A 15,308-nucleotide genomic window follows, 5' to 3' on the forward strand; every position below is an offset into this window, starting at 1 on the left:
GAGCCAGAATGACTTCCTGCAACAGTATTTTAGAAGCCTTCCAACAACCCGGAAGACCAAATTAGATGGATCATATTCCATTCCAGGTGGAATCTTTTTAGCATAAGATTTTTTTCTTAATCTGGTACCCTAAGTCTTATTTGAGATGATCAATTGTGTGGGACCTGTGGGTATGTTGTTCCTGGCTAGTGAAACACCATGTGCTGTTCACTGTCACTGGAGGGTAGAGGTACATGAAATTACCCTCCCTACAGCAAGTTGTGCATAGTATTGAATGCACGCAACTATATCCATCTTACATCAGTTAACACTGCCTGCTCCAGCCCATTCTGACAGGTTGTTCACTCTTCAACATGTCCTTCCTTCACTTGCTTCCAAGTCAGGATGTTTGTGGCTAAAATGATAGTATTTTTGTGAATATGTCCATAATTCTTCTTTTGGAAAGAACCAGGGCACTCCACAGAATAGATTAAGCATCCCATTATGTTGAAGAATAATGACTTCTTAAGTAGTAAATAGTAACAGTTTCCTAAGCTCAGATGGGTTAAGGTTCTGATCTGATAGTGCAGCAGATCTGCTTACACATTATGGTGAACAATTCACAGATGCTTCAGCTAAACTTCATTTGCCTGCCTGAAACTAAGTCCAGGTATCCTGGATTTAGTATGTTCCAAGACATGTATTAATCATATAGGAAGTTATATGCAGTGGGCTTCTTTGGGATTAGACAGGACATCAGTGGTCAGAGTTTCTCGATTTAGACCAAGACTAATTCATGAATAAGTGATTATATAAAAATCACTTGCAAAAAATGAATTTGTGAGTAATCAATGATCTAATTTAGATTCCTGAGTTTATATATTCATATTAATTATATATTCTTAGGTTGCATTTTTTGGTTTGCACCCATATCTTTACATTATATCATTACTGACCTCATGAAATCGACAACAAAGTCCATCACTAGCCCCAGGTTATCAGTGAGCAAAGAAAGAGTAACATGCATGAGACTAAATCCATAGCAAATAATTAACTTGACCAGGGTTATATTGAACCAGTACATGTGGTAGTAACCGTGGTTTCTAAATCCAAATTGTCAGACCCTTTTCATTTGCTCCTTTTCCCTCCTTTGTTAATAAATATGTTCCTCCATTCCTTAGTTGAACCACTTTGGTGATCCCTTTTGAACTTCTGAACACGAAGTAGATTATTGCTCCTGTGGCTGGTCGTCATTTTGAAGATACCAGAGGGAGCTGCTGCACTCTAATAATTCTGGATTTCCAGGAAATTTCCCATTTCACACATACAGAAATGACTCTGGGGAATTGGGACACTTTCTCCTGGTCTCTCATGTCCATTATACAAATCCCCTGACTTAACTATTTTTGACCTCCTAAAATGATCACTTCTAGAAATAATTTAAGTTGCTAGAAAAATTCTTAAACTGCCAAGTTTCTCTGTCTTCCTCCATAAATTAAGGTTTGCAGAATCTGCACTGCTATGACTAAATTAAAATTTATTTTAAAATTTTTTTTAAAAATTAAAATTTCAACAAACCCTGTTAAACCTATCTGAGAAGAAGAAACACAAATACACACACACACACACACACACCTTTGAATAGTTTCAGGCAAGAACTTTAAACCTAGTACTGAACTCAATCTTAAAATTTGTTCTTTTCCCACATTTTTGGGGCCTTTACTAACTTATTTACCTGCTGTCTTAATTAATTAATTCTGGCTTCCTGGTATCTATTTTTGAGCACCTGCAGAATGTAGATAGTTCTGCATTTGGTGCCTATTTTCCTGTTAGGACTTTGGATCAAGAGCTCAGTGCCCTTTGTCATCCTTTTATTTCCTACAGATGCTGATTCATGTAATTGTGGGCATGATATAATTTAAAGTTTCTGCAAATTACCAATGACCCAAATATGATGTGCTCTGCAACTCTAGGTTTCCACTCTTCAGAGTCCTCATTAGTTATATCTGTCATCTCCCCCAGAAATCAAGGAGGTGGAAAAGTAAGCGTGAAGGATCAGACTCTGGCAATCGACCCATCAAGGCTGCTGGAAAAGTCATCATCCAAGATGTTTCGTGCCTCCTTCCTGTTCACAAATCACTAGGAGAACTGTACATGTAAGTTCAAGAGTTTAAGTATGCTGCACTTATTGCTTAGTCAGGATCAATAAACATTTTTGTAAGTGTTGCAAACTTTTCTTCAAAGCAGTGTTAGTAGAAGTTCAACATATTAGTGCTCTCTTGTTGTATAACAAATTACCACAGACTTAGCAGCTTCAGAGAGCATACCTTGCAGTATCCCTCTGTACACAGCTTCACTGGGCCCTTGCCCGGGGTCTCACCTGGCTGACATCATGACATTGGCCAGGTGGTGTTCTCTTCCTAATCCCAGGTCCTGTGCTAAGCTCATCAGTTGTTAATAGAATTCAGATCCTTGCAGCTATAGAAAGCTTATGTGAATTTCATCTTCCTTCAGACCAACAGGAGTGGCTCACGGTCCCTTCACCTTCCAAGGCCCCAGCTGATTAAGTAAGGCCCACCCAGGATAGTCTGCCTTTTGACAGACTCAAAGTCAACTGCTTAATGTAATCACAGGAGCAATATTCCATCAGTATTCACTGGTGCCACTCACTTTCATAGGGAGGATGTATATGGCAGCCAGCAGGAATCTTTGAATTACCTCTCACATCCAGTATATAAAACAAATCAAGGAGCTACCTTGGTTGATGGGGAGTGGGAGGTGAGTGACCAGCATACTAGTTAGCCTGTGGTTCTCCTGCTTCTTCCTGAACTTGAACACATAACAAGAAGTGTTTATTTTGTAGTAGCTACACAAACCAAGACTCTGTGTTAAATCACAGTATTGTATGTGTTTAAATCCCTTAAGACTTGGAAACTCAACATAAAAACTCTTTGGCAAGTTAGCATTTGAGTCTGGCTTCCTCTCCTGACTTCAAAACAGTGAGGAGTTCACCTTCCCTGGGTGAGAATCCATAGCCCCCTTAACATGAACTGTAGTTAATCCTAGTGTCAGATAGCAGGGAGCTTGAGGCTGACACAGAGTGAAAATATTGGAGTAAATAGCAAAGAGTCCATTGCTAGACTGTTAAACCAGAAGGAGTTGACTTAGGAAGTTAGACTGAAAGATACTTTTTTATTCTGTTTTAAAAATTTCAGATTGAATGTGAATGATATTCAGGAAACGTGTCAGAAGAACGCTACTTCAGCCATGCTTGTTGGAAGAAAGGATCTTGTCCAGGTAGCGTGCCTCCCTGTTGGTGGAGCTCTGATGTCCCTTTATCACCAGGTTGTTTTCACTTGATAGCCGTGGGTTAGCAATATTTGTACCTCTGATTTTGCAGTTTCTTTCCTGTTTTCTTTGCTAGTCTATAGCCAAAATCCCAGAGGTTTTTCTTACTAGTGCTTAGTTGGGAAGATCCTACAGAATTTACTAATTTTTTTTTTTTTTTTTTTTTTTTTTTGGTACTGGGATTGAATCCAGAGGTGCTCTATCACTGAGCTACATTCCCTAGCCCTTTTTATTTTTTGAGAAAAGGTCTTGGCAAGTTGCCCTTTGAGTTGCCCATTTTGGCCTTGAATTTATGATCCTCCTGCCTCAGTCTCCCCAGTTGCTGGGATTAAGGGTGTTCACCACCCTGGCCAGCCTGACTTTTTTAATTTTAAGTACATTTCTTTCCTCTTCCAGTACCACAATGATCATTGCATACCCTAATTTGGGTGTCTGTGTCTGCCATTTGTGCCCTTAATTTTTTTTTTTATTTGCTCTCTTTCTTTGTTTTTCCTTTTTCTTTTTCTTTTTTGGTATTGGTGATTGAACCTTCACATACTGAGCTACATCTCTAGCCCTTTTTTAAAAAATTTTATTTTGAGATAAGGTATTGCTAAGTTGCACAGTCTAGACTCAAACTTGTGATCCTCCTGCCTTAGCTTCCCAAGTGGCTGAGTGGTAGAGCACTTGCCTAGCATGGATGAGGCCTTGGGTGCAAACCCCAGCACTTGGGGGGAAGAATGCTTCCTTCATTAAAGTTTGCCAAAGTGTTACTTTAGAAACAGATGTTCAGTTTTAAAATATGATTTAATCTTAAAAAATTTAAATTTCCTTTATCACTGTAGGAACACATCAGTATATTAAAGCAGGGTGCTCATTTTATATATATATATATATATATATAATTTTGTTTGTTTGTTTTTGCCTGGGAGTAGGTGGATGTTGGAGATCAAACCCAGGAGCACATATAGTTTAACAGTAAACTATATCTCCAGTTCTTTTTAATTTTTATTTTGACACAGGGTCTCACTAAGTTGCTAAGACTGGTCTCAAACTTGTAATCCTCCTGCCTCAGATTCCTGAGTCACTGGGATTATGAGTATGTGCCAAGACACCTATTTCTATAAGGCCCCAGACTCCTAGATTTTGTGTACACCAAGAAGACAGCATGAGGAATTTATTTATAGAAGAAATTTATTTATACATAGAAGAAGCAATGTGGAATTTATTGTGGGAGACCTAGTTCACTTCCTTCTAGCAGAAGAACTCCAGGCAAGTTACCTCAGACTCAGGCTTGCAAGGTGTTTGTAAAATGAGAGCCTAAAAATGATTTCCTCATGTGGTTGGTGAGAAGATTGGTGAATTCAGTACTAAGGTAGACCCCAAGATCATGTTCTGAAAAAACATCCTCTAAGAAAAAAATTACTTCTTAAAGAGTTTTTTTTTTGTTTGTTTTTGTTTTTTAAGTGTTCAGTACATTGCAGGCAGAATTGACCTGTCAGGGCAGGCAGTCCAAGTACAGGGGGAGGACCATGTCCTCAGGCAGACCTGGGGTTCCCGCATCGTTGTGTGCTCCGAGGTCAGACACCAGATATCACCAAACCTCAAGTCCCTCGACTGTAAGATGGAGTGCCTCAGAAGCCACTCTGAGAACCAAATGATAGAATAACTGTAAAGTCTCATGACTGTATGTAGCAGATGGAAAAGGTCCACTGTGTGGTACCATCACTGCTGCTGTCTTATAATTATCATTGTCATCATTTGTGACATGGTACGATTTAAAGGGACTGAGAAATGACATCAGCGAGAATACTTGAATGATTTTCGTTGTTCCTTATACCCATGTTGAAAATGATGTGTTTACTGTTTTATACAAACAGAAGAAATGAATGCAAGTGTCCTTCTTTCTGTTGAAGAAATGATAAATGATAAATGATTATACTTTCTGTTGAAATGAGGAAATAAAAGGGTAGAAAACCTGTCCCACCCTGGAAAGTCAGCCATTCCAGTGGGTCCTTAATACCAGAGATACATGTAAACTTCAAGTTTCATCTCTTCCACACACTTGTTGTAGTTTTCAAGTATGTTGGTGCCACGTAATATTGATTTTGTATGTCTGATGTTTCTGTTTTTCAGCATTTTTATTTGCTTATTGTGTCTTCTTAGATTATAAACTCCTTGATTCAGAGTTAATATCTTCTCCCTTTCAAGCTTATCTCAGTCTAGAATAATGCTTTCTAGTAGTGGGCTACAGTCATGTATCCCTACTGCAAAAGATTCTCTAAAAGTAGTGTTCACTATTCAAAAGTATCAAGGGGATGGGGGCCTGCTTATAACGTGGTCTATTTAGTACATTTCTTGGACTTAATAGATACTGAGTGGACATTAGTTTCTGCTGATGATTCCAAGCCCCATGAGATTTCAGGATTGAAGGTATTCCTTAGATTTGGTGTCAACAAAAAGATGCCAGCTCTATTTAGTCTCACCCTGTTCTTCTTTAGCTTCAGAGGGTATATTAAAACTTTCATAATGAAAAGCAACAAACATTTTCATTATTTGGGTTAAGGACAGATCTTAAACATGATACAGAATGCTCTCAAACAGCGAAAAGTCATGAGTTAGTGGTTAAATAGACAACTCCTTGAAATTATTGTAGTCATTTCTATGAAATTCACTTTTTTTTTTCCAGGGATCAAACCCAGGGCCTTGCACATTCTAGGCAAGCACTCTCTCACTGAACTACATTCTCAGCCCTTTAATGATGTTTTAAGGCTAGTGTTTCTCAAACTTTATAGTGCATACAGGTCCCCTGAGGATCTTATAAAATGCAAATTCTGAATTGGTCAGTCTAAATGGGAGCTTCTGCATTTGAGCAAGTTCCCAGCTTTCGCTGCTCTCGACAGCAGAGTTTTAGGCTGTAGATGGAGAGTAGGTGGGCTTCCTTCGTGTTCTGTTCCTGTTCTCACCAGTCTGAATGTCTCTCATCTATCCAGGTGTGGTCGCTGGCTACAGTAGCTACAGATCTTTGCCTTGGTCCGAAGTCTGACCCAGATTTGGAAACACCCTGGGCTCGGCATCCATTTGGGCGACAGCTGCTGGAGTCCCTGTAGGTTTTGAGAGCTAAAAGTTAGAAAAATGAATGATGTCAATTTTTGGTCTGTAAACACATTAAATGTTATTGCCTCAGGGAAAGTTGCAGAGCCTAAGGAACGAGAGGAAGAAATAGGATCTTTTGTTTTAGTGCTGAAATCACCTCTGTACAGAATGAATTTTTTACAGCAAAAGGAACTGTATAGTACTTATCATTTATAACAAGGATTAGAGACCCCTGAAGGTACATGTGTGCTTCAGAGATTTGTGCTTTAGTCTGTGAATCACATCAGTGCAAACACAGCTCTGGAGATGAGTTTCTTCAGTGGATTTTGGCCCCAGGGAAGAGATTAGAAAATTGTGTGTTGGTGTCTATTCTCCCAATACCAGGGCGCTTTTACACTGATGGGCAACACATAAAAACATTGAATTTGTGTTCGATTTATTGCACTGATATATGGCAAGCTAGAATTATAATATATAAAATAATTCACCACCAAGTAAAGCAACCTGAATGTCCATAGCATGAGGCTCAGGCCTGGGAAAGGTTACTCCTTTATTGACCTGTCGAGGCGAGACCTGGGTCACCTGCTCAGGTACTCCCACTGCCTTATCATTGACACAGGGATTATAACATTTGTTCTACTTACTTGAGGTAAGGCTTCAGGAAGACAGCAAGTGTAAAAACAATTAAAACTGTTCAACACTGAGTGCTAGGAAGGTGTATTATTCCATTACAAAGGCAAAGTCCCTCTCATCCCTGGCTCACGTTCTAGGGTAGGGTGGTGCCAAAAGACAAAGGGAACAGGAATACCTAAAAGGTTAAAATATTTATTCTTGTCATTCTTATTTAATAGTTCATAGTCACAGTTCCATCTCCAGAGTCAGGGGCCTTTCCACTGAACCAAGGCAGTGGGGTGTTCTCTGGGCTCCTTCTGTAGCTTCAGGCTGTATGAATGAGGAATATGGGATCTGCCCCCAAAGCAGTGAGAGTCTTCCTTTGAGTTGGGGAGGCACAGACTCCTCACTCAGGCATGAGGTGAGCCGCACTGTTTTGGGGCTCTCGCCTCACTGCTGGTCGGGAGCTCTCAGGGTGGGGTTCTAGGCTATTCGTAAATCTGGCTATTCTGTAGCCAGATTCAGAGCAGGTTGGAGCGTAGATCTGCAGAAGGCCCTAGTTCCTGGCAGGGTTTGAGGCAGCATGGAGAACCTTCCACCTTCCTGTGGCAGAGACTGCAAGACGTCCTTCCTCTGTCCCCTGCTTGACTTGTTTTCCTTCCTGGCACCTGCTTTTCCAGGCTGGCTCATTATTGCCGACTCCGGGACGTGCAGACCTTGGCAATGCTCTGCAGTGTGTTTGAAGCCCAGTCACGGCCTCAGGGCATCCCGAACCCCTTCGGGCCTTTTCCTAACCGGTCTTCTAATCTCATGGTGTCCCACAGCCGATATGTAAGTTGTGGTTCTCGGACTCGAGTCTGATTTTTCCTTGACGTGAACTTTGGTGTGGACCAGTGTTCTGATGGCAGTGTGTTCCTCCTCCCATCTGTAGCCCAGCTTCACCTCCTCGGGTTCCTGCTCCAGCATGTCAGACCCAGGGCTCAGCACCGGTGGCTGGAACATAGGTTGGTGTGGAGTGACACAGGCCGCGCTGGGTTCTCAGTACTCTCGAAGATGTCGTTCACATGACTCTTCAGTTAGTGCGTCTTGCTCCCCATGTTTTTGTTTGTTTCTCATTTTACTCTCACTTTGGTGTGGGAGGGATGCTGTTCCAGCAAGGCCTGGCCTTGCATTTGGAAAGGTCAGTTTTAGAGGGTCTTGTGTTCCATATTGTAGCCTTGGGAAACGGACCGTGGGACTGCTGCTCTTCCCCCAAACCCCGCTCTTTTCCTTTCTCCTTAACATGGCCCTTTTCAGGATCATCTGCCCCTTCCCATCACCCACCTCTTCCTGAAACTACTTTCAGTGTAGAGAAATAAAGCTGGGCCGACTCCAGCTGGCTGTGAGGGTCTGTTTCATGAGTAGGTGTCTCTGTTTTCCAGGATTTTAAAAATTTCTCTTAAAAATAATCTTTATTTTCTTAATTATAAAAGTAGTGCATGAGCCAGGCGGGGTGGCACGTTCCTGTAGTCCCAGTTACTCGGGAAGCTCAAGGCTAGAGGATCGGCTCATCTCAGGAATTCTAGGTCAGCCTGGGCAAGGTAGCAAGACCCAGTCTTTTAAAAAGTGAATAAAAGTAGTACATGTCCAGGGAAGAAAAGCAGACAAAAAATAGTAGACAAAAAAATTGTAATTATTTATCTCCTTTACCTAGGAATAACATCCATTTACATTCCAGAATATTTTCTTCCAGTATGTATACACATGGGTGGTTATTCTATATATGCTAGATTGTGTTCGACTTTTAACTTTATCATGAGCATTTTCTCAAGTCATCTAACAAATCTTTATAAATAATCAATGCATTATATTCTATATCAATATGTTATAATTTGTAGTAAAAACTTGGACAAAGAGGTCGTTCTGTTTCTCAGAATCTTCAGCTTAGCTTGTTTTTCTTCCAGGGACTCAGTCGACACACTGTAGTCTGAGAGTTTCAGGTGTTCTAGGGCCTTCTCTGATTGCGTCTTCCCTTCCCATCTGCTCTTCTTCAGCGGGAAGAGAGGCAGAGCACATATCTTCACCTTGGGGAGAGTCTTCGCCGGAAGAACTCCGCTTCGGCAGTCTGACCTACAGTGATCCTCGCGAGCGGGAACGGGACCAACATGATAAAAATAAAAGGTAACAGCCTTCCCAGGCGGGAACTGCAGTTCCAGAACTCGGTTCTCCCAAATCAGGACTGTTGCTTTAAGAACAATATATAAAGTGCCATTTGGCGTGAGCTTGTGTTTTCGGGAACTGACAGGAAATCTCTTGAATTTTATCCAGGCTTCTGGACCCTGCCAACACCCAGCAGTTCGATGACTTTAAGAAATGCTATGGAGAAATCCTCTACCGTTGGGGTCTGAGAGAGAAGCGAGCAGAAGTGCTGAAGTTTGTGTCCTGTCCTCCTGATCCCCACAAAGGGATCGGTGAGTGTGAATTCCTTTTCTTCCCTGTCACGATTTCAAGGGTCCTGTCATTTACTTTGTCCACAACCTCAGACTTGGAATGAAGTCTTTGCTTCTCATTTATAGGCAGAAATTTCAGAAGCATTTTGAGTCTTATCTAAGTTTCCGAAGGCCCTTGCATTTGATATCAAGATTAATTTTCTGTGGTAACAGAAGCAGTCTTAGCTCCAGTCCTCAGACTTGATTGGCAGTGGGGGTGCTTGTCACTTGTTTGACTGATGCTCGTTGAGCCCCTGGAAGGCACAGCGCTTAGTGCTCACACATCATTTCTCCTCATGGAACTCGCAGCTGGTGGGAGAGAAAAATTAAATAATCACACATTGTGACAAATAGTAATTAGTAGACACAAATGATGTTGGGGCAGGGAAGGAAGGAAAGAGAATCCTAGGAGACTGGTCGAGGCAAGTTGGAAGGGCTTCTCCAAGGAGCCAGGCCTGAAGGCTGAGAAGGGGTCCCCTAGGAAGAGAGTGGGTGCCCCGTGCAGAGCAGTGGCCCAGGGAGGCCAGCGTGGCCAAAACCAACAAGTGAGAAGAGTGGTACAGAAATGGAGTGGGTTCAGGGGTGTGACTTTAATATTGTATAGCACGTAGGGTAACTGTTGAATATTTTTAAATTGCTAAGAGAGGCTCCTAAAGGTTTCTGACACAGAAATGAGGTAAGTCTCAGGCAATGCAGATGCCAGTTCCCCAGATGTGATCATTGCCCATTGTGTGTGTACGTATATTGAAATGCCACACTCTACAATTTCTTATGTGTCAATTAAAAAAAATTAATAAAAAATTTAAATAAATGGAAAGAGTTTTTAAAATTCAGACTGTGGAATTATTAGGGCCTTAGCCAGCAGAGACTTGTACATGTGGTAAAGGATTTGGGCTGTATTCTGAGTCTAGTGGTGAGCTTCGGAGGACATTAAGAAGTAAGCGACATGCCCTGTTTATATTTTAAGAGGATCACCTCGGCCGCTAGAGAAGAACTGGAGGAGGGCAGAGTAGGAGCAGGAAGACATTTGGCCTCTGGTATAATCCAAGAGCTCCGTGGCCTAGTCTGAGGGGTGGTGTCACTGGAGAGAGAGGGAGGGATTAAAATTATATTTTAGAGGTAGGCTCAACATGACTGGCTAATAATTTGGTTGTGGGATTGAGAACCAGAGACAAGGTCAGATGACTCCTAAATTTCCAACTTGAGCAGCTAAGTACATGACGGTATTTTCTAAGATGGAAAAGACGGGAAGAAAATCGTGAATTTAGTTTGGGATAGTCAGAGATGTGTGTGAGATTTGGGGCTGGAGGAGTGTGGTGGGAGGTTAGATGTGAGTCTGGTGCTCAGGAGAGATTGGGGTAGAGATAGGAATTTGGGGATCTTCAGCATGTGGACCATATTTGAGCTGTGAGAATGGGTGTGTTTACCTGGGAGCTGGGTGGGTGTGGGGAGCACAATAAGAGCCTGCCCACCCCGGGAGCTGGGCGCTGGGGGAAGAACCAGAGATGGAGACAGAATGAGACGTCAGTGAGTTTTGAGGAAAAGATGGGCAGTGATGTGAAAGAACCTCAACTGAAGAGAACTTTCCTGAAGAAAGTGACTGAACATAACATTGATTTCCCTTTTCTCCAGATCCCACCATAGTGTCTTTAAACAGCTTTTCTGAAAAGATTTAACTGTGCAAGGAGAAGTGATATTAGCAATGAAATTTGGGATCTGGGAATCAGTTGGGTGAGTTAGTGGTAGCTGTCTGCCAGGTATGTAGCATAATGGCCAGAGAAAGACAAGGGATTCAGAGGAGACCTGGAAACTCCTAGGAAGAAAAAACAGCAGGTCACATACAAAGCATAAGGAATATAAATGACATCATACCTCAGGAGCAGTTCTGAGAATGAGATGACAATGCAGCAGTACCTCCAAAATTATCAAGAAAATGATTTCTAACTAGTTGTCAATCATGCATGAAATTCAGCCTCAGACTATCTAAGGAGGACTGGATTCATTTCCATAAATAAGGAAGTTGGAATGCTGGTGGAGGGCACTCACCATTACAGACCTGGACATAAACCCGGCCAGACTGAGCTTCAGGAGCCCTGGCTCCAGCAAGAGAAAATTGAGAAGTTATCTACTATTCTCAAAATTCAGTGTATGTATAGAAGATTCAGATATTTGAAGGAGAGTTCAGAGATGAATTATTAATAAGTACATAGCAAACTAAACAAATGAAAAAATGAGACAGTCACTAACTCAGGGAAAAACAAAGTGTTCAAGAAAGGAAAAGTGGCATAGTACATGACTTGAATGATATTCACATAGAATGATGCACAAGTGGAATGTGACCCAGCCAGAAGAGAACTGCATGGGGGAGCCACGGGCAGGTGGTGTTCAGGTGTGGTTGGGAGACTGGGGAGTGAGTGTTTCCATGATGGACAGCCAGTGGGCAGTGCCTACATGTGCTGTTTAAGAAATAGTCTTACAAACATGTTGTTTAGAGATAAAGGAGGTAAAAAGAAAAAAAAACCATCAAATGAGCCCAAGGGGTTTCCTCTAGAGAGTGATGGGGTGTGGGTCACAGGAACTGCTGGGTTTTGTAATAAGATGCATAGAACCATTTGACTCTTTAAATTATGCAAATAGTTTCAATTAAAAAATAGCAGTAATAGATTTAGACGTAAATAATAAGAATTATTTGAATATGATATATTTTAGTATATGTACTTGAAGAAATGCAGACATGAAATGCTATTTGAGCAATACATTTTTTCATAGTATCTAACAGCAGGAAAGTATTCTAGAAAGAGATTAATGACAAGTTGCCTAGAGCAACTTGTCTTTTGAAATTAGTTTTTAGGAAAACGTGAATCACAGAGATATGGAACTGAGGTGTCAGTCCATCAGTCAGCTAAACCCTTATTGACTTGTACAATTCTGTGGGGCATACAGAGGAATAGGTGTTCAGTGAGTGGGGGCAAGAAGTCCATAATCCAATCAGAGTCTGAAACACGACCCCCTGAACACCTAAATGGTGGTCAAGAATTCCTAATGTATCCTAGTCCCAGTACAAACAGTATCACAAGATCTTTTAAAAGCAGTGGAAGAATCGTGGGAGAACACAGACAGAAACACTCCAAAGGACTGGGGATGCAGCTCAGTTGTAGAGTGCTTGTCTCACGCGCAAAACAAAACAAAACAAAAAAACAAGAAGTGCTTTTATCTGCAAAGTTCTACAACTTTAGAGGAATTGACTGTCCAGATATAGGACAGAAGGTTTTGAAAGAAAAATACCAGCAGACCCGCAAAGCCACAGGCATTGTCTTTATGGAGACAGCAGCGGTTTCCTCTCAGCTTCTCTCATCTACAAAGGTCATCCCAGATCTGCAGACCTCAGCGTAGCACATTCAAGGGATGAGGAACTCATTTCCATTTGGGAGGTTAGGTATTTATGAATGGGCTCCAGGCCTCCTCTATTTGGGATTTGGGGAGGCTAATGCTAGATGGGGTATTCTTTATGATTTTTGTTTTCTTGTTTTTTCCCCATGTGGTATGCAGTGCCTGGTCATAACAGTGGCAGAGCAAAGTGAGTGGTTTGCCTGCATGGCCTCCCCTGGGGATGATTCCTTCCTGCTTCAATTTGTTAATTCAATGTCTTATTTATTTGCCTGGGTCTACTTACATTTGTGTGTAGGTGATTTGGTGAATGTACAAAACTCTCCTTGTTGTGAGGTTAACACACGGAGCCAAACAATTAGGCCTTGAGTTAGCTTCTGCCTGGAGATTTCTTAAAGCCCTGGGATCCTAATATGATAGTTCTATGCACCAGAAGTATTTTTATTGTCCTTCATAGTTTGTTAGGCACCAAGAATGATGCATTTCACCTCTTTCCCATTTCAACTGCAAAACTTATGCTACAGTAGTAACCAGCCTCCTACCTGTGGTCCCCATATTTGTCAGTGTTCCCAGCCTGGCAGGACATGACATCTCTACTTTGCATCAGGCCAAAAAGTAGTTTTCTTCAAATATTTGTGGACTCAATGTCCACATATGAAGCACGTTCCTCCTCTTGTAATGGTTTATCCATAGCCAATTAAAACTTGAATTTAAATGTGACATTTGAGGTGTGACCTTGTCTATAAATGTGATTTATCCTTGTATAAGAAAGGCAAGTTTTTATTAAATTTTTTTTTTCATGAAAAGGTAGTTTGTGTGATAGCCATTGTTTTGAGAAGTTTTGTAGATTTTTATTTACTCCTTGGTAAGTAATCCTATCCAAAAATCGTCCCCATTGTCAGAGGTCAGGAAAGGACGCGTCGCCCTTGGAGACTCGCAGAGTGGTGGTGGGAAGAGGAGGGTCTCCACTCGAGGCTTCTGTTTCCTTAGGGAAGTGAGAGAGCCATTTCTTTTTTCAGAACCAAACTCATGATGCCTTTTGTTTTGCCGTCTTCATCCATTTCCAGAGTTTGGTGTGTACTGCAGCCATTGCCGGAGCGAGGTCCGGGGCACGCAGTGTGCCATCTGTAAAGGCTTCACGTTCCAGTGTGCCATCTGCCACGTGGCTGTGCGGGGATCGTCCAATTTCTGCCTGACCTGTGGCCACGGCGGCCACACTAGCCACATGATGGAGTGGTTTCGGACCCAAGAGGTGTGTCCCACCGGGTGTGGGTGTCACTGCCTGCTTGAAAGCACTTTCTGAACCTGCCTGTGGTGGTGTTGTACTCTGAGGACCCCATAAGTACTGGAAAAAGCCTGCCAGGAGGGAAGCTGCAGAACCCAGGCTTGTCCCCAGCGAGGTGGGAGGATGTTGCCCTTACCGCCGCTGCTCGCTGGCCTTCTCCTTCTCTACGGCTGCCCTGGCATGGACATCACTGGGACAGGGCGGGCAGGCAGGTGCACAGAGCTGAGCTACTGCAGGGAAGTTCCATGGGGAAGAGCACCTGCCTCCGGAGTCTTAGCCTGAACCACAAGCGGACGCTCCTGACCAAGTGAGCTGTGAAAGAGTCTCGAAGCCAAAGAACGGTGGACGCTAATTTAATTGACAAGTGGGCCTGTGACATCTGTGACTTTAGAAATTGATACATTTAAAAGAACAGATGGATAGCAGCCTTCTGTAGAATACTGAAATTGTAAATATATGCTGTACTTAAGGATTTTAAAGATGTATTTGTTTTCATTTCTTCTCCAGCTGCTTTCCCTTGACTAATACAACCCTATTAATTATTTGAAAGGAAAAAAAAAAAAAGAGGAAGTTGGAAGATCTCTGAGTCATTTTTGCCCTACTTTAAAATGTTTTTGATTTTTTATTTGTGCATATAATTATACAGAAGAGTGGGTTTCATTGTGGCCTGCACATCACATAATTTGATCAATTTCAATCCCCAGCACTTCCCTTGCCCTCCCCTCCTCCCTCCCCTTCCTCTCCCTTGCTAATCTCCCTTCCATCTTCACGAGATCCCTTCTTTTCCTTTTTTCTTTCTGGCTTCCACATATGAGAGAAAACATACCACACTTGACTTTCTGCATCTGCCTTTTTTTCTGCTAATGACATAATTTCATTCTTCTTTTTGGCTGAATTAAACTCCACTGTGTATATATACCACATTTTATTTATCCATTCATCTATTGATGGACACCTAAGCTGGTTCCATGACTTGGCTGTTGTAACTGTGCTGCTGTGAATATGGTTTTACCTTAGTTCTAACTAGAGTTAGCTATTTTGGATGTGACTAAAGTCAGTTCTCCCACTTTTATTTTTATTTTAATTTTTCAATGATTTGTTATTGGGGGTTGAACCTAGAGGTGCTTTGCCCCTGAACCACATCCCCACCCCTT

At 41.9% G+C, this 15,308-nt stretch overlaps 1 protein-coding gene across 10 annotated transcripts in view; it reads left to right on the forward strand.

Annotated features, from left to right (window-relative positions):
* The window catches only part of WDR59 (WD repeat domain 59), a 79,217-nt gene extending 64,228 nt beyond the window's left edge, over positions 1-14,989 (forward strand). For 2 of the 10 annotated variants that reach the window (XM_079119649.1, XM_079119655.1), the window contains 8 exons: positions 2,002-2,135; positions 3,195-3,276; positions 6,300-6,412; positions 7,695-7,845; positions 7,946-8,018; positions 8,958-9,174; positions 9,322-9,464; positions 13,937-14,988. In XM_079119649.1, coding sequence (XP_078975775.1) covers positions 2,002-2,135; positions 3,195-3,276; positions 6,300-6,412; positions 7,695-7,845; positions 7,946-8,018; positions 8,958-9,174; positions 9,322-9,464; positions 13,937-14,172 — 1,149 coding nt within the window. In that variant the 3' untranslated portion in view covers positions 14,173-14,988. The other 8 variants (XM_079119653.1, XM_079119652.1, XM_079119651.1 and 5 more) reach the window with 8 other exon arrangements.
* The last annotated feature ends 319 nt before the right edge of the window (positions 14,990-15,308 follow it).

This window comes from Sciurus vulgaris (assembly GCF_902686455.1).
Source record: "Sciurus vulgaris genome assembly, chromosome: 17".
NCBI classification, from domain to species: Eukaryota; Metazoa; Chordata; class Mammalia; order Rodentia; family Sciuridae; genus Sciurus; species Sciurus vulgaris.